At 45.6% G+C, this 24006-nt stretch overlaps 1 protein-coding gene across 3 annotated transcripts in view; it reads right to left on the bottom strand.

The window, feature by feature from the left end:
• Nucleotides 1-24006, bottom strand: part of MARCHF3 (membrane associated ring-CH-type finger 3) — a 268488-nt gene that overhangs the window by 93955 nt on the left and 150527 nt on the right. For 2 of the 3 annotated variants that reach the window (XM_075324800.1, XM_075324806.1), the window contains exon 2: nt 23726-23966. The exons of the other annotated variant lie outside the window; for it this stretch is intronic. In XM_075324800.1, coding sequence (XP_075180915.1) covers nt 23726-23910 — 185 coding nt within the window. In that variant the 5' untranslated portion in view covers nt 23911-23966. The remainder of the gene's footprint in view (nt 1-23725; nt 23967-24006) is intronic. 3 annotated transcript variants of the gene reach the window in all.

Here is a 24006-nt window from a genome sequence, read left to right as displayed (position 1 = left end):
AGTATTTACAGAGGATTTTGTTGGTAGAGTTCGTGACGCCACCCACGGTGTGTGGTAAGGTGTAATACCACCGCTGCTGTGGAGTGCGCCCGGTGGCGATGGTATGCCAGCTAGGTGTTTAACCCTTCCGTTGGTCGGGGGAGAGTGCCCCGGGGCTTGGTGGTGGCGAGAGGGGAACTCCGTTGGGGAGGAAAGGGTCACTGCGTACTCACTCAGTCCAATAACGCTGACACCGACAACTTGTAAACCAGAATTCTTAACACCGCTGTAGCAGGGATGGAGCACGCTGGGATCCCGTGCTCGATGGTGTTGCTAGTTAGCCTGTGCCCCCTGTAGTGTGAAACTAGTCGGGTCCCGCTCACCTGTATGGCTAACGGAGTGAGCTTGATCTCAGGGTTCACCCTTGGGATTTTCTGGACTGTGCATTGGGAAAGTCCTATCCCCCTTGTTGCGCTAGTACCCCGATTTTGGAGCAGGTGGAGGACGAATCATGAAGTCTTCCCCCTCGTCGGGTAAATTGCCAGGATGCTTGAAGCTACTTCCCGCCCTAGGGGCCACGTACCCCGCCGTGCCCTGGACCCTGCCCGGAGATGGCTCAAGGCCGCCGGCTGCCCTGCTCGGCAGTTCCGTGCCCCCTGACACGATCCCCTGCGACCGGGGTTCCAGCTCCTACTAGGCCTAGACCAACGTCTGCCACCTAGTAACTGAGGAGCCCAGCTGCTAACCTCCTCCAACTACTTGTGTCCTCTCCTCTCGAGAGTCACCACTTGACTGATCTGCTCCTGACTCTCCTGACCCTCCCTAACCAAAACCCCAAGTGGGCGGCCCTATTCCCTTCAGGCTACCCATTGATATGTCTGGTGGGTGTGGTGCAGAGTGTTTCTAGGATTTTTGATTGGCTTGTTCTTACCAACACCAAAGGCCAGGGACCCGTAACCAAAGAGGAGATGGACACCATGCAGAAGGGCAGATTACAATAAATGTACTCAATACTTTGTCGAGGCTCATTTTGCATGAATTACTGCATCAATGCGGCGTGGCATGGAGGCGATCAGCCTGTGGCACTGCTGAGGTGTTATGGAAGCCCACGTTGCTTTGATAGCAGCCTTCAGAGCATCTGCATTGTTGGGTTTGGTGTCTCTCATCATCCTCTTCACAATACCACATAGATTCTCTATGGGGTTTAGGCCAGGCGAGTTTGCTGGCCAATCAAGCATAGTGATACTGTGGTTATTAAACCAGGTATTGGTACTTTTGGCAGTGTGGACAGGTGCCAAGTTCTGCTGGAAAATTACATTTCCATATCCAAAAATATTATTGGCAGAGGGAAGCATGAAGTGCTCTAAAATCTCCTGGTAGATGGCTGCACTGACTTTGGTCTTGATAAAACACAGTGGACCTATACCAGCAGATGACATGGCTCCCCAAACCATCACTAATTGTGGAAACGTCACACTAGACCCCAAGCAGCTTGCATTGTGGCCTCTGTACTCTTCCTCCAGACTCTGGGACCTTGATTTCCAAATGAAATACAAAATTTACTTTCATATGAAAAGAACACCTTGGACCACTGAGCAACAAACAGTCCAGTTCTTTTTCTCCTTGGCCAAGTAAGGCACTTTTGGCGTTGTCCATTGGTCATGAGTGGCATGATACAAGAAATGCGACAGTTGTAGCTCATGTCCTGGATACATCTATGTGTGGTGTCTCTTGAAGCACTGACTCCAGCAGCAGTCCACTCCTTGTGAATCTCCCCCAAATTTTTGAACGGCTTTTCTTAACAATCCTATCAAGGCTGCGGTTATCCTGGTTGCTTGTGCACCTATTCTACCACACTTTTTCCTTCCACTCAACTTTTCCAATAATATGCTTGGATATAGCACTCTGTGAACAGCCAGCTCCTTTAGCAATGACCTTTAGTGGCTTAACCTTCTTGTGGAGTGTGTCAATGACTGTCTTCTAGACATCTGTCAAGTCAGCAGTCTTCCCCATGATTGTGTAGCCTACTAAGCCAGACTAAGGAACTATTTTAAATGCTTAGGAAGCCTTTGAAGGTGTTTTGTGGTAATTATTGTAATTTTCTGAGATAATGACTTTTGGTTTTTCATTGGCTGTAAGCAGGGGCGTAACTAGAGTTTGATGGCCCCGGTGCAAAGTTCAGATCTGGGCCCCCCCTCCACATACACTGACACTTGGGGTACGGGATAATGACACTGACACTCGGGGTACAGGATAATGATGCTGACACTTGGCTCTTACCCACAGCACCCAGGTTTCCCATGATCTGAATTCCCTCTATCAGCACCCAGCTTTCCTATGTTCTGATATCCATCTTGTCCTCGGCACACTGCTTCCCCATGCTCTGCTATACATCTTTCCCTCAGCACCCAGCTTTCCCATATCAGAGCATGGGAAAGCTGGGTGCTGAGAAATGATGTATAGCAGAGCATGGGAAAGCTGGGTGCTGAGAGAAGATGTATAGCAGAGCATGGAAAAGCTGGGTGCTGAGAGATGTACAGCAGAGCATGGGAAAGCTGGGTGCTGAGGGAAAGAGCCTTTTTCCCTCAGCACAAAACGTTCCCATCCCCTGCTTGTATCTTTGTCCCCCCTTGTATATAGATCTCCAAATACAATAATGCCCCCTACATAGCCTTCCAAATAGTATAAAGGGTCCCACATAACTCTTCATATATTAGAATACACTTCCATAGTCCTCCATGTATTATAATGCACCCCCATAATCCTCCATGTATAAAGTAGCCCTCCAATTATTATAATGAATTTCTCATAGTTCTCCATATATTATAATTCACCCCATAGTTCTCCATATATTATACTGCACCACATAGTCCCCAATGTTTTATAATGCACCCCCATAGTCCATGTATAAGGTAGCCTCCATATATAATAATGCAGCCAGCCTCTCCAGGCCTCCATGTATAATAATGCACCCAGCCTCTCCAGGCCTCCATGTATAATAATGCAGCCAGCCTCTCCAGGCCTCCATGTATAACAATGCACCCAGCCTCCTCAGGCCTCCATGTATAATGTAGCAGCCAGCTTCTCCAGGCCTCCATGTATAACAATGCACCCAGCCTCCTCAGGCCTCCATGTATAATGTAGCAGCCAGCTTCTCCAGGCCTCCATGTATAACAATGCACCCAGCCTCCTTAGGCCTCCATGTATAATGTAGCAGCCAGCTTCTCCAGGCCTTCATGTATAACAATGCACCCAGCCTCCTCAGGCCTCCATGTATAATATAGCAACCAGCCTCTCCAGGCCTCCATGTATAACAATGCACCCAGCCTCCTCAGGCCTCCATGTATAATGCAGTATCTCCAGGCCTCCATGTATAATGCAGTATCTCCAGGCCTCCATGTATAATACAGCCTCTCCAGGCCTCCATGTATAATAATGCAGCCTCCCCAGACCTCCATGTATAAAGCAACCTCCTCAGACCTCCATGTATAAAGCAGCCTCTCCAGGCCTCTATATATAATGCAGCCTCCTCAGACCTCCATGTATAAAGCAGCCTCTTCAGGTTTCCATGTATAATAATGCAGCTTCCCCAGAACTGCCTTCCCAAGCCTCTGGCCACCATTTACTCACTAATTTGTATTAAAAAAACAAAACAAGTCTTCACCTTCTCTCTTCCTTCCACCGCTGCTGTCCTCACCGCTCTCCTCGATCCCCAGCCGCTGCTCTGTCCTCACCACTTTCCTCTTCCACCGCTGCTCGTCCTCCCTGCTGCTCGTTCTCCCGGTGCTGCGGTGCGGTCGGCGTCGTCCTGTCCTGCACTCTGTGCACTCAGCACAGCAGTCGCTCGGGAGTGACGTCACCGCACAGGGGGAGAATGGTGATGCATAGCGCGGCACCGGCCACGCTATGCTTCATCATTACTGTGCGCGGTGACGGGGGAGACGCCGCAGCCGCTGACACCAGGCAGGGGGCCCCGATACCGCCGCTCACATCAGGCTTGGGGGCCCGGTGTTGGCGGTGGCAGCTGGTCAAATAGCGGCCGCGCGGTCTGCGGCAGATCAGCGCAGCTCCTCTTACACTGACAGGAGCTGGCTGCTGATCTGCCTGGCGGCCGCCGGGCCCCTGACCTCCCGTGCCCGGTCGTGATCGCGACCGCTGCGACCACGGTAGTTACGCCACTGGCTGTAAGCCATATTCATCAACATTAACAGAAATTAAAAACTTGAAATACATCACTCTGTTTGTAATGACTATATAATATATGTGTTTGCCTTTTTGTATGGAATTACTGAAATAAATTAACTTTTTGATGATATTCTAATTTATTGAGATACACCTGTAGCTCTTAATTAGAACCTTTCTGGGAAAGTTGGGTGAATCAGTTACTAAGCCTGCGAGGGGCAAGACTTGGAATACATACTATAAAAATATATGTTAATTAAAACCTTTCTAGGACTATCCAACATTAAGGTACATTTTGTTGTAGTTGGATGGCCTTTTCTTTTCTTGATCAAAAAATGTTAAAGGGTACCAGTGAGCAGGTTTTTGCTCTGTAATCTGAGGACAGCATGCTGTAGGGGTTAAAAAAACAAAGTTCAACTATGCCTCTCTTATCAGACTCCATGCTGTTGTTTATGTAAACTAAAGGCTTTATGACTTGGTAATTATCATTGCTAGGTGGCTCCTGCCATGATGTCCAGCTTGCCTCATCCTCTGATTGACACCTCTCTGTTAATGTACAATCTCTATTGAGAGCCTGATGTGGGTGGGACAGCTCTCAGATCTGCTGCTTTGCTAAATCTAAGGCTATGTGCCCACGGGAGAAAGTACCTGCGGATTTTGCTGCGGAAAACCCGCGGATTTTCTAGATTTACAAGATAAATACGCAGTTCTACGCAAGTACAGACACTCCCCATGTTAACCTATGGGATTTGGGGAGTGCTGTATCAATGCTGCAGTATTTGCGGCTGCGGAATATGCTGCGGATTTCCACCAGCCGCACGTAACTGCATGTCAATTATTCATACGGAATTACCTTCGGAATTCCTGCCTTTCCACTATGAAGATACAGGGCGAGAAATCTGCAGGAATTCCACATGAAAACCGCACTGTTTCCGCAGGTATACCGCAACAATTCCGCAGAAATACCGCAACAATGGATAGCTGCGGATTCTTGCTACGTGAACCTGTGGAAATACCTGCAGAAAATTCCGCAGGTCCTCTGATTTTACCAGAATGGCTGCAGCAAGTAAACCAAGTGATACATCGTTGAATTCAGATTCTCCTTGCCTATATCATGCTGCTGTCAGATGAAGTAGCAAAAACCTGCTGGTATAGTCTCTTTAACTAAGTACCTTACATTTTTACGGTTTAATTTTGGTAGTGGAGTTCATATATTCATTAATCACTGTGTCCTGATGCATATACTGTATAAGGCCTCTTTCACACACCCGTGAAAATCATGCACGTGTTTCACGGACGTGTCAAAGATGCGTATTGCCCTCGGTGTGCTGTATGTATGGCACATGTGTGTTCTCCGTGTGTTATCCGTGATAACACACGGAGAACGGGAGCTTTCTACTCACCTGTCCCTGGCGTCGCTGTCCGTGGTGCTGATCTTCTGTCTCCGGTCCGGACTCCCCGCTTCTGCTGCTTTCGGCCGCAGTGAAGTGAATATTAAATGAGCATAATGAGCGGCGGTCGGAAGCAAGTGACAGCAGCGGCAGAGACAGGAGGGCAGGAGAAGGTGAGTAAAGTTTTGGTTTTTTTTAATAGACACATGTCTTTTCTCCGGTGCGTGTCACACGGAATACATCCGTGTGGTCCGTGTGACACGTTTACGTTCCGTGTGACACCCGTGATGCCAGAGAAAAACGGACATTTTGGCGTGTGAAGCACACGGGCACACGTAAGTACGGAACGGACACACGTTCCGTGCAAAAATACTTACGTGTGCCCGAAACTATAGGAAAACATATGTCAACGTGTGCCCATGTCTCCGGTACTTGAGAAAACTGTCCATACACGTACCGGAGGCACGGACGTGTGAAAGAGGCCTAAGAAACTGTATGAAAGGGCTGTTTTTCAGGAGGGCTCGGCGGCACAGCTCAGGTTTGCCTACTCTTCCAGGAATCTTGGATGTCTTTCTAGAATTCTCCTGGATGCTCTGGGAGAGTTATCAAGTAGAAATTTAAAATCTATTCAAATCTTTAATGTTTTGTAGAAAGGGGTTATCTATATTAAAAATACCTATTTGGTATAAAATCCATTAACAAAATGATCACTCTAAGGACGCAGCAATCAATTGTAATCTGTGCAAGTATCTAACAGCAAATGTACATTTGCTGGCAGCGTCACTGCAGAAAAATTATTCAATACACAGTTCTTACAATCCAATGCATGGATGAGCCGTGTATAGAGAGAAATGGGATTTGTAGCTGCTCTCTTCTGGCTAATAGATGTGGGTCTGTCATGGGATATCATTATTTATTCAAACATGCCAGCATACACCCATTACTTAAAAAACCAACCCTAACTACAGACCAGTCTCTAATCTCTCCATCTCCAAACTTCTGGAACGCTTGGTCCACACCCGTCTAATCCGCTATCTGTCAGATAATTCTCTCCTTGACTCTCTACAATCCGGTTTCCGCTCCTTACACTCTACTGAAACTGCTCTTACTAAAGTCTCTAATGATCTACTAACAACTAAATCTAACGGTCACTACTCCCTGCTGATTCTCCTTGATCTCTCTGCTGCATTTGATACTGTGGATCACAAGCTCCTTCTCACTATGCTCCGCTCTATTGGGTTCAAGGACACCGTTCTCTGACCGCTCCTTCACTGTATCTTTCGCCGTCTTCTCTTCCCCTTATGGTTGAGGTTCCTCAGGGTTCAGTCCTCGGGCCCCTCTTTTTCTCTCTAAACACGGCCCCTATTGGAAACACCATCGGAAGATTTGGCTTCAAGTACCATCTCTATGCTGATGACACTCAACTGTATACATCGTCTCCTGACATCACCCCTGCATTATTACACAGCACTAGCGATTGTCTGACCGCTGTCTCCATCATCATCTTCTCCCTCTATCTAAAACTGAACCTGTCAAAAACTGAACTTCTCATGTTTCCTCCCTCTACTAACCTTCCCAAACCCAATATTACAATTTCTGTTTGTGGTTCTCTCATTACTCCCCATCAACACGCCGCTGTCTTGGGGTTATATTTGACTCCGATTTCTCCTTCGATCCCAACATTCATTCACTCGCTCGCTCATGTCATCTCCACCTCAAAAACATCTCTAGAATTTGACCTTTTCTTACCGTTGACTCTGCTAAAACTCTTATTATCGCTCATATTCATTCTCGCCTGGATTACTGTAATTCTTTACTAATTGGTCTTCCTGTTACTAAACGTTCCCCTCTCCTATCCATTCTGAATGCCGCAGCCAGGATCATTTTCCTCTGCAGCCGCTTCACTGATGCCTTTGCTCTGTGCCAGTCATTGCATTGGTTGCCTATCCGCTACAGACTCCAAAATAAATTTATCACTCTGACACACAAAGTGCTCCACAGTTCCGCACCGCCCTACATCACCTCCCTCATCTCTGTCTATCACTCCACCCGTGCCCTCTGTTCTGCTAATGACCTACGACTGGCATCCTCAACAATTTGAGCCTCTCAATCCCGTCTTGGCTGTGCCAATGCTCTGGAACACACTACCAAGAACAATTCAATTAATTCCCAACATCCACACCTTTAAGTGGGCCTTAACAATGCATTTCTTTAGACTAGCCTATCCCCTCACCTCCCTCATCTATTCTAGTCTCATTATGCCCTTCATAAAACTTACTTCCAATGCTTGTCCCCTTGTCCTTCTGGTTCCTTCCTCTTCATGTACTTTTTTACACTCTGTATGTATAAATTCTGGCTGGCAACCGGGCCACGCAGCTGGTTTTGAATAACCTATTAAATTGATGGCTGGGCCATAAATGACAAGCTTTTCTCCCCCCATTCACCTTTTGTGCCTAACCGATTTCCTCATAGACTGTAAGCTTACGAACAGGGCCCTCACTCTTCTTGGTATCTGAATTTTGTTATTTTGTATTGTCTCATATTGTCTGTACATGTCCCCTCTGAATTGTAAAGTGTTGCGAAATATGTTGGCGCTATATAAATAAAAATTATTATTATAAAAATTATTATTATTTACTTAAAAATATGTTTTCTAGACCATACAATCACTATTAGGTTTTCTTTATTCATAGATGCGCTAAAGGCAGATATACAGAACATAATGTCAACTGACAGTATAAGTAACAATGCATTAGTAGGTTCACTGTAAGAGATACTGTATGCCCTGAGACGAGGACATGATATGTGAGCAGTGCGACCTTACTCGCTCGGAATTCTTTGGCTTGCATGGTAATGCATTTCCATTAAAGGCATTTTTCCACTTTAGTAGTCACGGTTAGTTGAAGGCACGTCATTTAGAAATGAGGCCAACTGAGATACTTCCTTTTTTTAATATAGAAAACTATCTTCTTACTGAATTGCCGCACACATTGGTGTCAGCACAGCTTATAATGTTATTTGACATCTGTGCAAAAAGAACTTAAAAGACCTCCGTTTCTCTGAGAATAAAAATCTGTAATGAACATGAATGTTGAAATAAGATTTCATAAGATCCCAACTCTTCAGTCAGAAGACTGTAATTCAACATCGCGTTAGAAAGCCATAGTGATAAAATCAGAGCATAAGTGTATGACAAATATGTGTTTGTACTGGCCCTCTAAAGTAGGCTTTGTCTCAGGGTTATCCATATTCCGTGTATTGTGTATTTTGTCACTGTCATGTTATTAGGCAGCCGCTATAGTAAGTGATCTGTTGAAGGGAATCTGTCACCAGGTTTTTTCCACCTAATTTGAGTAGCCTAACGTATGAAATCAGACCCTGATTCTAGTAATGTGTCACATACTGGGCTGCTTGCTGTAGTTTTTTCAGCAGGAGATTATCACTAGAGGACTAGTAAACCTGCTGCCAGGTAGTCCTCCATGAGTTTTGTATAAACCTGTACCCATTGGCAGATTTCTGTGTACATTGTTCATGGGCAGAAAACTGCCAATCAGTGACGTAACAGGATTATACAGAGCTCAACATTCAGAGAACTGCTAGATCTGCAGATAAAGTAGTGATTTTATCAAAACTGTATCCAGTAGCCCAGCAAGTGACACATCGCTGGAATTGGTCTCTGTCTCTACATTTTGCTGCTCTCATGGGTAACAAAAGCCTGGTGTCAGATTACCTTTAAGTGCCACGGGAACAGTCCAGGAAGGGAGGTATCCATCATCGAGGTTGATAGCCTCATTGATGCAAGCCCGAAGGTAGGCTCCGGCATGATAGATGCTAAGAGAGTTAATATTGTGTGACCGGGCCAGGTTTACAAGCAGTCAGAGAGATGGATGGGAATGACTGCTCACATGTCCCCACCCCAGGGTGTGGTACCGGTTGTAAAAATGCAGGCCTACAATTGCAGTTTGCCTGTGTATGTGGAGGTGTGCAGTCCTCCAGCAGTGGGACTCTTGGCGAAGAGTAGATTATCCTGAAGGCGAATCCCGTAATAGTGTATGAACTTGTTATTTTGTTTTCCTTTTCTTACCTTATGACAGAAAATGACATGTTTGGATGGGATTGAAAGTGCTGATGTCAAAAAAATGTATGTAGAATACCTTAAAATCAATGTCCAAATAGAAGAAACACTGAAAAGTCAATAATTTTTAAACATCTTACAGAGGAATGCAGAACTCATGAATCTGATGAAATATTGGGCAGTAATCACAGAGCCATAAAAATTTGTATTGCAAATGGGCAATAGGGTCACCCAAAAAATGTTGAGGGAAGAAAAACACACATCATCTGCCCAAGATTTGAGAAGAATCAAACATTAAGCACAGCTAGGAACCCATTATCCTTCAGTGCTGTCATATATCAGAATGGTAATCTCCCTGCAGTGCCCAAAAGTACAAGGTGCTCAGTGCTCAGAGATATTAGGGAAGCTGAAACCCGACCACCACTGAAGAAGACACAAAAGTGAAAACATCAAGACTGGGTCAGGACAGATATTTATGGGCTGATGAGATGAGAGTGATTCATGAATTTGACGTGAAATCAGAAACACTTTTTATTTTATTTAACCATTTATTGCAAAATTTTAGAGTTTAATTGTACTATCCTTGCATCCACATCCATTTTTTTTAACTGATCTGTGTGTCCATTCTGTTAAACTCAGTGCATGTCCTACTCTCACCTGTTTTTGAAACTTAGAATTGGTTATTAACTTTTCATCTGTTTTTAAGTGATCTATAATACATAAAAAATTCCGTTTTCCTCCTTCAGTTTTTAAAAAACAGCTGAGAAAAAACGATGACACATGGGACAAAAATTATGTGAAGTATGGAAACAGATGTGAGGAAGTGCCTTCAAGGAGCTGTCTGTGACTTTTCTGAGCAGTGGGGGTACAAAACCGGGCACCCTTGTCGATCTGCTGTTCCCGATGTGGGTGGTGGTCGGATGTGCACAGTTGAGGAGCTACACAGCTCTGTCAATTGCATAGTGATGGTGGCTGGATACCGCACATCTGCCCTTATTGATTTGAATAGGAACAGCTGATCAGCGGGGGTGCTGGATATCGCTCATACACCGGTCTGATATTGATGACCTATCCTAAGGATAAGCTATCAATTTAAAGTCCCAGACTACTCCTTTAAAAGGTACCGTATTTTTCGCTTTATAAGACGCACCTGATTATAAGACACACCCCCAAATTTGGTGAAGAAAAAGAGATTTTTTTTTTTTAATGTTAAATGGGGTCCGTCTTATAATGCCAGTATCCGTCTAACAAATCATATAGGGTATATGTCCCTCATAGCCCCCTCATCCTAAAATTAGCTCCCTTAATCTGGATATGGCCCCCTTATATTGAATATAGCCCCCTTGTGCTGGCACACGTCCCCCAGTGATGCCACATGTCCCCCATTCATGGCACACATCCGCTATTGCTGGCACACGTTCCCCTGTGCTGACAAACATCCCCTATTGATGGCACACGTCCCTTATTGCTGGCACAAGTCTCCTATTGCTGGCACACGTCTCCTATTGCTGGCACACGTCTCCTATTGATGGCACACATACCCTATTGCTGGTACACGTCCACTATTGCTGGTACAAGTCTCCTATTGCTGGCACACGTCCCCTATTGCTGGCATAAGTCTCCTATTGCTGGCACACGTTCCCTATTGCTGGCACAAGTCTCCTATTGCTGGCACACGTCCCCTATAGCTGGCACATGTCCCCTATAACTGGCACACATCCCCTATAGATGGCACACGTCCCCTACAGCTGGCACAGGTCTCCTATGGATGGCACACGTTCCCCTGTGCTGCCCATGGCCCTCTATGGATGGCACACGTCCCCCTGTGATGCCCATGGCCCCCTATGGATGGCACACATCCCCCTGTGCTGCCCATGGTCCCTATGGACTATGGATGGCACACGTCCCCCTGTGCTGCCCATGGCCCCCTCTGGATGGCACACATCCCCCTGTGCTGCCCATGGCCCCCTATGAATGGCACACGTCCCCCTGTGCTGCCCATGGCCCCCTATGGATGGCACAAAACCCCCTGTGCTGCCCATTGGCCTCTATGGATGGCACACGTCCCCCTGTGCTGCCCATTGCCCTCTATGGATGGCACACATCCCCCTGTGTATGGCCCCCATGCTGCTGCCCATAGTAAAATAAAAAAACTCTTTACTTACCTTCTCCAGCGCTGTCCTCCCGGTGTCTCCCTCCGTGCTGCTGAGCTCCTGCACTTCCTGGTTCTCGGTGCCGGTCATGTGATCGGCACAGCAGAGTGACATCATCTCTGTGTGCCTGATCACAGCGGCAGCAGGGAGACGGGGAGACACGCTGTAGGAGGTAAGTAAAGAGTTTTTTATTTTACTATGGGCAGCAGCATGGGGGCCATATCTAACACAGGGGGGGGCATGTGCCATCAATGGGGGGGGCGCAGGTACATATAATATGCACCGCTCCCCCAGCCCATCACCGTGGTGCGGTTTCAGCACCACGGTGATGGACAGCGGCAGTGCATATTATATATTATAGCAGGAGATCTCCCTCTGCCTACTGCAGCCTCCACCAGCCTGCCTCAGCCTGCAGCACCGCTCCAGAGCTGCCCCCACCTCCCCTGGACCCTGTAGTATATAATCCGTATATTCGGATTATAAGACGCACCCCCTACTTTCCCCCAAAATTTGGGGGAACAAAAGTGCGTCTTATAAAGCGAAAAATACGGTATTCTCATTTACATGCATTTACAATGCCTTGAAACAGTAAGCTTTTCCATATCTTTTCACACTACACCCGCAAATGTTAAATGGATTTTATTGGGATTCTATGGAATATACCAACACAAAATAGCAAGTATATGGGAAGTGGATAGAAAGTAATGCACGGTTTTCTAAATATTGAAAACATAAAAATATGAAAAATCTGAAGTATTCGGCCCCCTGTATTCTGATACCCCTAAATAAAATCCAAAGTGACCAATTGCCTCCAAAAGTTACTTAATTTGTAAATTATGTCTACCTGTGTGCAATTTATTCTCAGTATTACTACAGCTGTTTTGTGAAGGCCTCAGAGGTTTGATTCAGATCAAACACCATCATGTAGACCAGAGGTACTGGAACCTTTTTTCTGACAAGGGCAATTTGGTAAATTTCTACCAATCTTTGGAGGCCACACAAAATCATCAATGTGAAAATGACCCGGCTATAATTGAGCAAACAATTAACTGTGGTGGCCGGAGCTGCTTCTCTTTGATGCGGCTGTGATGTTTGGTGATACTAATCATCTTGCTTATCACAACTGTTTTTCCAGGCTTGTCTCAGTCTTGAGCGCAGGTAACTCTTTGTGATGATAATATTTTTAAACCATATACATCACATAAACAGACGCAGGGACTACTGTATAAATCACAGGAGACACATACATCACTGGAGGGACTGGGGACATATACATCACAGGATTGGCTGGGGCATATATATCATAAAAGGGGCTGGGGCTCAGACATCACAGGGAGGCATAAACATGGCTGTGGGGCACAGACAGCACAGGGGAAGCACATACATCAGACATCACTAGAAGGGGAGTACATACATCACTAGAGGGGCAAAAACATCACTGGGGAGCACAGACATCACTGAGGGGCACAGGCATCACTGTGGGGGCACAGGCATCACTATGGGGGCACAGGCATCACTAGGGGGGCATAGGCATCACTAGGGGGCATAGGCATCACTGGGGCACAGACATCACTGGGGGGGCACAGATATCACTGGGGGAGCACAGACAGCACTGGGGGGCACAGGCATCACTGGGAGGCACAGACAGCACTTGGCAGGCACAGATAGTACTGGACAGCCACAGGCATCACTAGGGGGGGCACAAACATCACTAGGGTGCACAGGTGTCACTAAGGGAGCACAGGCATCACTAGGGCGGGCACAGGCAACATTAGGGCGGGCACAGGCAACACTAGGCGGGCACAGGCAACACTAGGCGGGCACAGGCAACACTAGGGGGGCACAGGCAACACTAGGGGGGCACAGGCATCACTTGGGGGGCACAGGCATCACTTGGGGGGCACAGGCATCACTAGGGGGCACAGCACTGGGAGTGGGGCACAGCATTGGAAGGAACACAATACTGGGGTAGTACACAGCACTGGGGGGCTGCACACAGCACTGGAAGCTGCACACATGACTGGAGGTGGCACATAGCACCAGAGGGCTGGCACAGCACAGGAGGGCAGGTGCAATGCACACGGCACTAGAAGATGGGCACACACCTCTGGAAGTGGTGAAGCTACTGTGGGACGAAGTGCAGCGTGCTAAACCCGCCCACAAAGTAAGTCCTGAACACACTGACACTAACCAGCAAGACCGTGGCGGTGGCCAAAGCACAGCAGCCCTCGGGAATCTGCCCAGGGGCCACAAAAGAGGTCATTGTGGGCCGTACCCCTGATGTATACCAAGGAACACACCAGACAGGTCAGTGATAAAATTTGTGGAAATAAAATTGTGGAGAAGAGTAAAGCAGAGTTAGGTTATAAAAAAAATAGCCCAAGCTCTGAATATCTCACAGATCACTGTTCAGTTCATCATCCAAAAATGGGGCAACTGCAAACCTAGCAAGACATGCCCTAAACAGATATCCCAAGCAAGGAGAGCACTAAGTAGGGAAACAGCCAAGAAGCCTATGGCCTCACTGGAGGAGCTGCAGAGATCTTTTATGGATCTAGCCTTTGTTGAAGAGTAGCAAGAACAAAGACAGTTTGGAAAGCAAGCCAAAAGAAGTCCCATTTGCAGTTTGTAGAATGATATGTAAGAGACATAGCTAGTAAGATGCTCAGGTAAGATGAAACTAAAGTGGAACTTTTGTGTTAAATACAAAACACTATGTGTGGCAGAAAACTAACACTGCACTTCACCCCGAAAACGCCATCTTCATTGTCAAACATGATGGCGTCATATTGTGGTAAGCTGATCATAGTTGATGGGAAGATGGAGCAAAATACAGAGCAATGCTGGAGGAAAAATTGTTAGAGGCTGCAAAAGTCTTGAGACTGGGGTGTAGATTCACCTTCCAGCAGGACATGACCCTAAAGATATTTCAACACGTGCAATGGATGATTTAGATGAAAGCATATTCATGTGTGTGAATGGCCCAGTCACAGTCCAGACCTAAATCCCATTTAGAATCGGTGACAAAACTTGAAAATTGCTGCTCACAGACATCTCCATCCAATCTTACTGAGAAAGAAGAATGGGCAAAAATGTCAGCCTCTAGACGTGCAGAGCTGGTAAAAGGAAAAGGTGGGCCTACAAAGTGTAGATTCAGGGGGGCAGAATACAAATGCATCTCACAATTTTCAGATTTATATTTTTTAAATATTTAGAAAACCCTGTATTATTTCCATTACATTTCACAAATGCTTGCTACTTGGTACATCACATAAAATCCAAATAAAATATATTTCAGTTTGTGGGTGTAACATAAAAAATGTGGAAAAGTTCACAGGTTACGAATACTTCAAGGCACTGTATATGTGCTCAATACAAAGAACTGCCAAAGGATTTATTGAACTGTACAAAAGACCAGGGGTGGAAAAGCAATAAACTGGATGGATATATGATGGATATAATATAGGAAATGGATATATGATGGATATAATATAGGAAATGATTCTTAACATTCAGAGTAGTAAAGCAATGGTATGTCGAACCTAAGAAGAGTAAAGGCTGCGATTAATCTTTGAAGATTGTATAATTGATCAAGAAAGGATGAACTTGTTAGATCCATTTTTTTCATCTTTGTAACTAAATAACATGGGTATGAAAAAAGTGTTTCTTCACCTCTTGCAATGAATGCAGAAGTGTGGCAGATATTGAGGTTTTATACTGAAAATTAACTTATTCAACTGAATTAACACTTCTCGTTTGTGAGATAAAAATTGCATAAAAGGTGTTACAAATATGTTTAGTGTGAACAAAAGATGTAACGTTTAATACTGTCAATGTAGCATAGTGTAATGTAAGATAAAAAATATAGAACTAGATTTATGTGGAAATGTTTTCTTTTATAACAAAGTAAAGTATCGTTAGCATTAACATCACCATATAATAAGATAAAAACTGTTGAGTTATCAAACATTATATTCAAATCACATGGTTTCTACACCATGAATGCATATCAAAGAGAAGCATTCCAATGTTGGGTCTCCACCTGTGATGCAGGCTCAGGAGCGGAGCCTGCATCATATCCATAATATATTGGCTAGGTTACGCAACAAGCATCTTCCTCTAACAGCGGAGCTACTGATAACCCATTATGTATGGTCAATCTCTGGGGTGGGGTGGAGTGCCAATGGTTTGCCATGATAGCTAGGGGCTTACTGAAGGCCTAAGTGCCTGCCATAATAGAGCTCCTGTGAAAACCAGCTTTGGGGCTGCATAGGTTGCCATGATTTCCTCTAAAGACTGCAGTATTATGGTATTGCAGTATATAGTTCTGGTGACTGCATGGTCAATTCCCTTAAGCAGACTGAAAAATATAAATTTTTAATTTTAGTGTTTTAGCCTGGTCTTTCTTTCTTTGTTAGTAATATATTTGAAGGAGTATTCCACAAGTTATTAGGGGGAAATAGGACCACTAATGATTATGATCCTGACCCGGCCAAACATTTTGTGCTACTTGAATATGTGGTTACTAGAGCTGATCGAACGGACAATAATCCGAGGCCGGCGGATCACTAACAGATTTAAAAAAGAATCCGATCCTCTCCGGAATCCGGTGACCATATAAGTCAATGGGGACCGGAATCCAGAGGGTAAAAACGTTTGTGGAGGGGCTAGGGGGCTAGGAGCGAGCGCGGCATTCTCACCGAGGCCCTGTCATGGCGGCAAACTCCTTCCGGGTCACGCTGTTACCTTCCGGAGCCGACAATTCAATATTCCTTGTTTTCCCTGCCCACCGGCGTGTGTTGGTTGCAGCTAGACACGCCCCCACACTGAGTGGCAATGTGTCAGCTAACTGCAACCAATCACAGGTGGCAGGATGGCCGGTGGGCGGGGAAAGCAGTGTATCCATCGCAAGTGTGACTCCGGCTTTTTTTTTTTTTAATATTAATTAAATAAATAATTAAAAAAACGGACGTGCGGTCCCCCCTAATTTTCATCCCCAGCCATGGTAATGCTGGCCGGAGGCTGGTATTTCAGCCCGCAGCCGCCCGGTATAGCTGCATGTATTACATGCGGCTATACCGGTATATTACCGGCTCTTCCCGGCGGTGTGATGCGGTGCCAGTCGGGGTAATAGGTCTGTGAGACACCCGCATCACAAACCTGCAAATGAATGTAAACACACAGAGAAATCCTTTATTTACAATAAAGTACAAACGCAAACTCGTTCACCATTTTATTATCCCAACACCCTCCGGCGTAATCCACACGTCCCACGGCGACACATCCGGCTCTGCTACATCTCACAGCTAGCAGCTGTAAAGCACGGCTGCCCGCTCTGAGTGCAGACACTGACTGAGCGGCTGTGACAGGCTGGGCTGTGACATTGTCTCCTCCGCAGCTCCAGCCCCTCCCCTCCTCAGTGCCGGCCGCAGCAGAGGTCCGCTCTCACTGACCTCAGTGGCAGGGACGGACACTCGCATGACACTCGGCTCTGCTGTACTGCCAGCGTGAGCCGTGTGTCATGCGATGGGATCGCACCGATGCACGCGGAGACAGTGGAGGAGATGAGGAGAAAGTGCTCCCTCTATCTTCGCCGCTCCTGTGATGCGATTGCAAGATTGCATCACAGTCGCATGACCCTCGGCTGACACCCGCAGCAGAGGGCCATTTGCATATCGCTTCCGACGCTGTCAAATCGGAAGCGGTACGCAAGTGTACAAGAGCCCTCAGACGTGTGCAGGTGATGCAATGTCTGACTTGTGCGGGTCTGACATGACATTACAAGGCACAGCCTGCCACTTTCTGAACATGAGTGTGCATGTATCTAGAAACACATGAACGCTCCTGTCAGATGTGTGTGCGGCTGTGCTGCGATGTCACACTTGTGGGAGTCCCACGCTGTGACTGCTGGCTAAGATAAACCGCATGCGTTTTTTTTTGGTTTTTTGTTTTTTAAATTTAAATTATTAAAAAAAAAAAATGACGTGCGGTCCCCCCCCCCAATTTTCATTCCCAGCCATGATAACGCCGGCTGGGGGCTGGTATATCCTCAGCCCGCAGCCGCCCGGTATAGCCGCATCTATTAGATGTGGCCATTCCGGTGCGATATCGGCTCATCTTGATTGCCCTGGTGCGGTGGCAATCAAGGTAATAGCAGGGGTTAATAACAGCGCACGGCTGTTATTAAACCCCAGGTTTGTGATCGCACGGGCGTCTGTGAGATACCCGCATCACAAACCTGTAAATTACAGTAAATAAACAAGTCACAGAGAAATCCTTTATTTGGAATAAATTACACACGCAGCCTCCTCCTTCACCACTTTATTATCCCAACACAGCCCTGCAGCTCCGGCGTAATCCACACGACATCCAGCGGAGACACATCCAGCTCTGCTACATGTCAGAGTGAGCAGCCACAGAGCACGGCTGCCCGCTCTGACATGTAGCTCAATCACAGCTGAGAGGACGGCCAGTGGGCGGGGAAAACACGGAAAGCTGTGTGATTGTGTGCACAGCAGAGGAAGTGAAAGCGCGACCCGGAAGCAAGTGTACCGCCATGACAGAGTCTCGGTAAGTATAAAACGCTCATTTATTGATTGTTTATTTTTCATTTTTATTAATTGCCGATTCCGGATCGTGCAGCCGGAATCCCACGCCCGGGTCCGGCCCGGGGATAGCGCTGAAACTGTGCGGATCGGGACGTTTACAGTCCGGGTCCGCTCAACACTAGTGGTTACATACTCGGCAACACCAAACATGTTTATTTTTTTATTTCTAATAAATGAGGAGGGTGTTTTGATATTTTTTTTAAAATGTTAAAAAGAAAATTTTACCGTTTCACAGAGACAGAAACAATGAAATATAAAGTGTCTCAGTGCTAGCCAAAAAAGGGCGGTATAAACCACTGAATGTCTTGTCCATTTTATATATAATGTGAGCCCAACAATGCTCGAGTAAAATGCATAGCTTACCCATAGTTAACCAAAAATAGGGGCATTCTCCACACCTTTTTAAGAGGAAATCAATTAAGGCGAAACGCGCGTCATGGCTGTGTGAAGAATACCCCTAAGTGTGGATAACTATGGGTAAGCTATGCCGTAGTAAAGTGCATAGTGGATTGTTGGGCTCACACTATATATAAAATGGACTAGACATTAAATGGTCTATACTTCCATTTTTTGGCTCGGACTGAGACACTTTAATTATTCTGTCACAATTTGAATTTTAGTGTTTCAGCCTTGTCTTCCTTGCCCTTTTTTTGCCACTTATTACTGTGGGGCTTGTCCTCTCTTCTTTTATATTTCCTCCTTATTTGCTCTATATTTGTCTATGACATTTACATGCTATTTTTTATGTGAATCAATAAAGTGGTATTTTTTTTTCTCAGTGGCTTATGATTCTATCAGTGGGTTATTTTCTTTGGTGCTTACAAAATTTGTATGGTAAAAATAGTACACAGGAAAAAAAAAGTGAAACATCAGAATTGTGGTCTTGTCTGTTGCCCAAACGCAGACAAAAATTCAAAAAAAAAAACCCAACAAAACATCATATCTACCCCAAAATGGTATAAATAGAAACAAAAACTCGCTACACTAAAAACAAGCCTCGTTAATGCAAAAAATGAAAACGTGGATTTTAAAAAATGGTGACTTAAGTGGATTTTTTTTTTAACAAAGAGCTAAATTTTCACTACTTAAAAAAAATGTACGTGTGTTTGGTATTCTCATAATCATACTGACCTGTAGAATCATATGGGTAGGTAACTTTTACAGTACATTTAATGCCATAAAAACTAACCCCAAAACACAATGGCTGAATACCATTTTGTCACTATTTCTCTGCACTTGGAATTTGTTTCTGCTTCTCCAGTATAGTACATTAGAAGGTAAAATGAAAGGTGTCGTTCCACACTACAACTTCTCCCATAAAAAAGCAAGACCTAATTTGGCCTTCTTTATGTAAAAATAAAAAAAGTTATGGCTCTTTGAAGAAGGGGAGAAAAAAAAAACATAAAAGAAAGCTAAAAAATGGAAAATCGCCAGGTCATGAAGTGGTTAACAAAGAGCTATATTCTTTAATTCAGTCAATGTAATAATGTAATGTAATAAGAAAAACCAAACGAGCTTTACATGAAAAGCTTTTGATATATAATAAATGTAAAGTGTCGTACTTAATAGTAGCATCATCATAAAAGAAGCTCAAAACTTCTGCCGAGTTAATAAACGTTATTCCCAATCACATCATTTCTGAGCCATGAATTCACATTAAAGGGAGCCTGTCAGCTGCTGCATACTGCGCAGACTATAGGCAGCATAAAATCGAGGCAGGTTCCCTCATTATAGAAAGCTACATTTGATGTCGCAGAATTGCTTGAAAAACAAGTCAGTACGTGGAGAAGAAGCCCCCTCTAGCTTCTCCCTGCCCCGCTCCACTTCCTACTTAAGAATGAAGGCGTCTGTCTAGATTCCATGCCGTCTCTGTTTTGGGCAGCTTTAATCGGCTGACAGGTCCCCTTTAAATGCATGCGCCAGGCAAAATATATTTGCATTGTACTGTTCCTAGTGTATTGCCTAAAGCAGAGAAGCAAGACACAGAGAATGTCTTTTTGGTGTAGTAAGAATTGTTGTGTCTTGCGCCGACCCTTTAGACCTTGCTGTATCCGTAAAGATTTTTCAGGAAAGATATGCCTCGCAGTAAGAATAATAAATCTTTCCAAAGAAAGGCAAAATAAATAGTAAATGAAAACTGTCAATTCCCAAAGCAAACAATCAGTTAAGCTTTTATTTTCCAAACTACATGGAAATAATGAAAGCCCAACTGATCGGCTGATATTAGTAACAAGTTCTATCTGCTTCCTGGATGGGACGGATGGAAGATACCTCACCACGAGGGACAGGCTCAGAGGACATCTGTGTAAAGAAAGGTAAGACACGCATATATCTAACATTGTATGTAGATATGTATGGTAGTCCTTGTGGATAAGCTATAAATATTTTCGATGGGCGTACCCCTATAGAATAGGATCCAATCACAACACACTTCAAGCATAGTAAGGTTGTATTTGTACCACCCAGTGCACTGGAGTTTCTCCATAGTAGCCTGTTTAACTGAGGATTAAAATTGGTTTAAAAAGATACTCTAGCTTAGTTTCCAAAGATGTTCTGCAACAAAGGTCAGTGACATAATATATAGTGATAGGCGAAAAGTGAAATGTTCGGGTTTGTATTATTCATCTCGAATATTACGTACTATTTGTGTATTCGTCAGGAATAACAAATCTAATGCATGTCAATGGGAAACTCAAACAATTTTCCAGCCCTTCCAGGATGTCTGGAGGGCTGTAAATTGCTGAAATGGATGGAAAAGTGCTGAAATTGAGGGAAGATGCCTGGATGCATCTCTGAAACACAGGTCGCTTCTGGGAACTCAGAGTCAGAGTATTACTCCACTTTGATGTGCGGCCCCCCACCTATTTGTGATAACCAGCACAGGTAAAAGTAGACAGCTGTGGGCTGCAGCCCCCAGATGTGTGCTTTATCTTGGCTGGTTATCAAAAATAGAGGACACAGAGAGACCCGGTGGCTGTGACCTCTGGTTACTAGAGCTCACAGCCACCAGGTCTCACGGCAGCTGTCCACCCAGTAACTTTGAGAGCCTTTAATGTTCCTGGAGCTACCTGCTGCTGGGACATCTGGAGGCTTTGAAGTGTTACAAGAGTTCACAACCTTTAGGTGTCCCAACAGCTGGGAACTCCAAGAAATGTAAAGGCTCCCTTAAAGGCTCCTTTAAGGTTTTCGGACCTCACAGCTACCGGACTGCTGTGCTGCCGTGTTCCACAAACCAACAGTCTGGCAGTCAGGTGATCGGAGTTCACACTCGGGTGCTCCCCCACTGCTTTCTGTGAACTCAGTTGAACCCTCTGCTGGATAGTAGGACACAGCCGCACAGCACTCCAGCACTCCGGCAGCAGGCTCATCTGACTTCACTGAGGGCAGGGGGAAGCCATCAAGTGTAAACTCTGGCGACCTTACTGCTAGATTGCCGGACTGCTGTGCCACTGTGTCCTGCAATCCGGCAGAAGGTTCACTGGTGGTCACACTTGGTACCGTGGAACCCAGCTGTGAACTCCGGTGAACTGACTGACATCACCGTTTCTCACAGCCGGGTCCCTGCTGCCCCCAGTGTGTCCCAGGAGCTGAAGTGATCACTTGCATTTTCCATCACTGCAGCTTCTGGATGTAGCAGTGCCGGGATCGTCGTTTGACTCCGAGTGTATTACGCTGGACCTGATGGGGTGTTTTTGAGGTTAATAAATAGGTGAAAGAGGGTGCGTTTGTTTTTTATTATTTAAAATAAAGGATTTTTATGTGTTTTTTTTTCTTTTAACTTACAGGGTTGGTAATAGGGAGTGGGGGATCTCACTAGACACCTCTCCATTACCAACCCAAGGTTAGATGGCAACTGTGATTTTTGACAAATCACAGCTGACATCAACCCCATATATGCACCAGGGCAATCGGATGAGCAAGGTGAAGAGCCACAACTGGCACATCTAATGGAAGCGCCAATTGCGAGGCGGCTGAGTGCTGGTATTTTTAGGCAGGGAAGACCCATTATCTATGGATCTTCCCAGCCTGAAAATGCCAGTTTGTACAAAAAAGACTAATATTAGGCTGCCTACACAGGAGAGGATAATATGAGGTTACCTACACAGGTGTAGACAATGTGAAGCTACCTGCCCAGGAAGGCAATGTGAATCTGTTTGAATAGGTTCGGGTAATATGATGCTGCCTATGCAAGAAAAGTCAATATGAGGCTGCCTGCACAAGATATGGTGCAATGAGGCTGCCCAAGAAAAGACAACATCAGGGTACCTACATAGAAATGGATAATCTAAGGTTGACTGCGTACTAGAGAATAAAATGAGGCTGCCTGCCCAGGAATGCCTGCACAGAAGAAAGCAATATAAGGTTCCTTGCACAGGAGAGGGCAATTTGAAGATGCTGCACTGGAAAGGACAATAGGAAGCCGCCTGCATAGAAGGCAATATGAGGCCATCTGCACAGGAGAGGGCAATATGAGGCCACCTGCACAGGAGAGGGCAATATTAGGCCACCTGCACAGGAGAGGGCAATATGAGGCCACCTGCACAGGAGAGGGCAATATGAGGCCACCTGCACAGGAGAGGGCAATATGAGGCCACCTGCACAGGAGAGGGCAATATGAGGCCACCTGCACAGGAGAGGGCAATATGGGGCCACTTGAACAGGAGAGGGCAATATGAGGCCACCTGCACAGGAGAGGGCAATATGAAGATGCTGCACAGGAGAGGGCAATATGAGGCCACCTGCACAGGAGAGGGCAATATGAAGATGCTGCACAGGAAAGGGCAATATGTTGCCACCTGCACAGGAGAGGGCAATATGTTGCCACCTGCCCAGGAGAGGGCAATATGTTGCCACCTGCACAGGAGAGGGCAATATGTTGCCACCTGCACAGGAGAGGGCAATATGAGGCCACCTGCACAGAAGAGGGCAATATGAGACTGTCCATAGAGAACAGTCTTATGATAACATCCTGCATACAAAGCTAATAACTCAGGTATGAAGCATCTGCCATGGAACATTCACATCACTTCACTGAAACTTGTAGGAACTTTAAACTGTTGTTCGCTATAAGGAGATGCAGACGTTCTTGTAAGATGCTTCATATTCACCGCCGTTTCCTTATCTGAAATTACGCCAACAATCACAATGGGAATATTTTCTCCTGCATTGAAGTCTCATTATTTCTACGTCACCGATCTCTGAAGTTTGCTCTCCCACTGTTCACTATGCGAGAATCTCATTGTTTCAGCCTCCAGCACAGGTCGGAGCTTCCCCGGCTGCTCATCTATGCCCACCATAGCCCCCAATCCTGAAGATGCCATGATAAGTGTGGCTTACCTCTGTGTGGTGAGAGTCCGCACTACTGTTGACAGCAGCTGCCCGTCCTTTGCTGAAACTTGCATGACATACTGTGGCTGGCCATTCACAAGACTGCTACAATCTTCTAGTGCCTTTCCGGAGGGAGCGGAGCTAGTGCAGTCTGGTAGGACCTCAGGCAGGTGACTGCAGCGGCTTGTTGTCATAGTGACAGACAGCAATTATAGTGCTAATAGCTTCCGTATACGTACTGGATTTCCATCTGTAAAAAAAAATAAAACACCTGAAAATGTCTCGGTTGT

The sequence above is a fragment of the Anomaloglossus baeobatrachus genome, chromosome 1 (genome assembly GCF_048569485.1).
Source record: "Anomaloglossus baeobatrachus isolate aAnoBae1 chromosome 1, aAnoBae1.hap1, whole genome shotgun sequence".
In the NCBI taxonomy this organism is placed as follows: Eukaryota; Metazoa; Chordata; class Amphibia; order Anura; family Aromobatidae; genus Anomaloglossus; species Anomaloglossus baeobatrachus.
The sequence above is the reverse complement of the archived record's forward strand: the minus strand, read 5'-3'. Positions and strand labels throughout refer to the sequence as shown.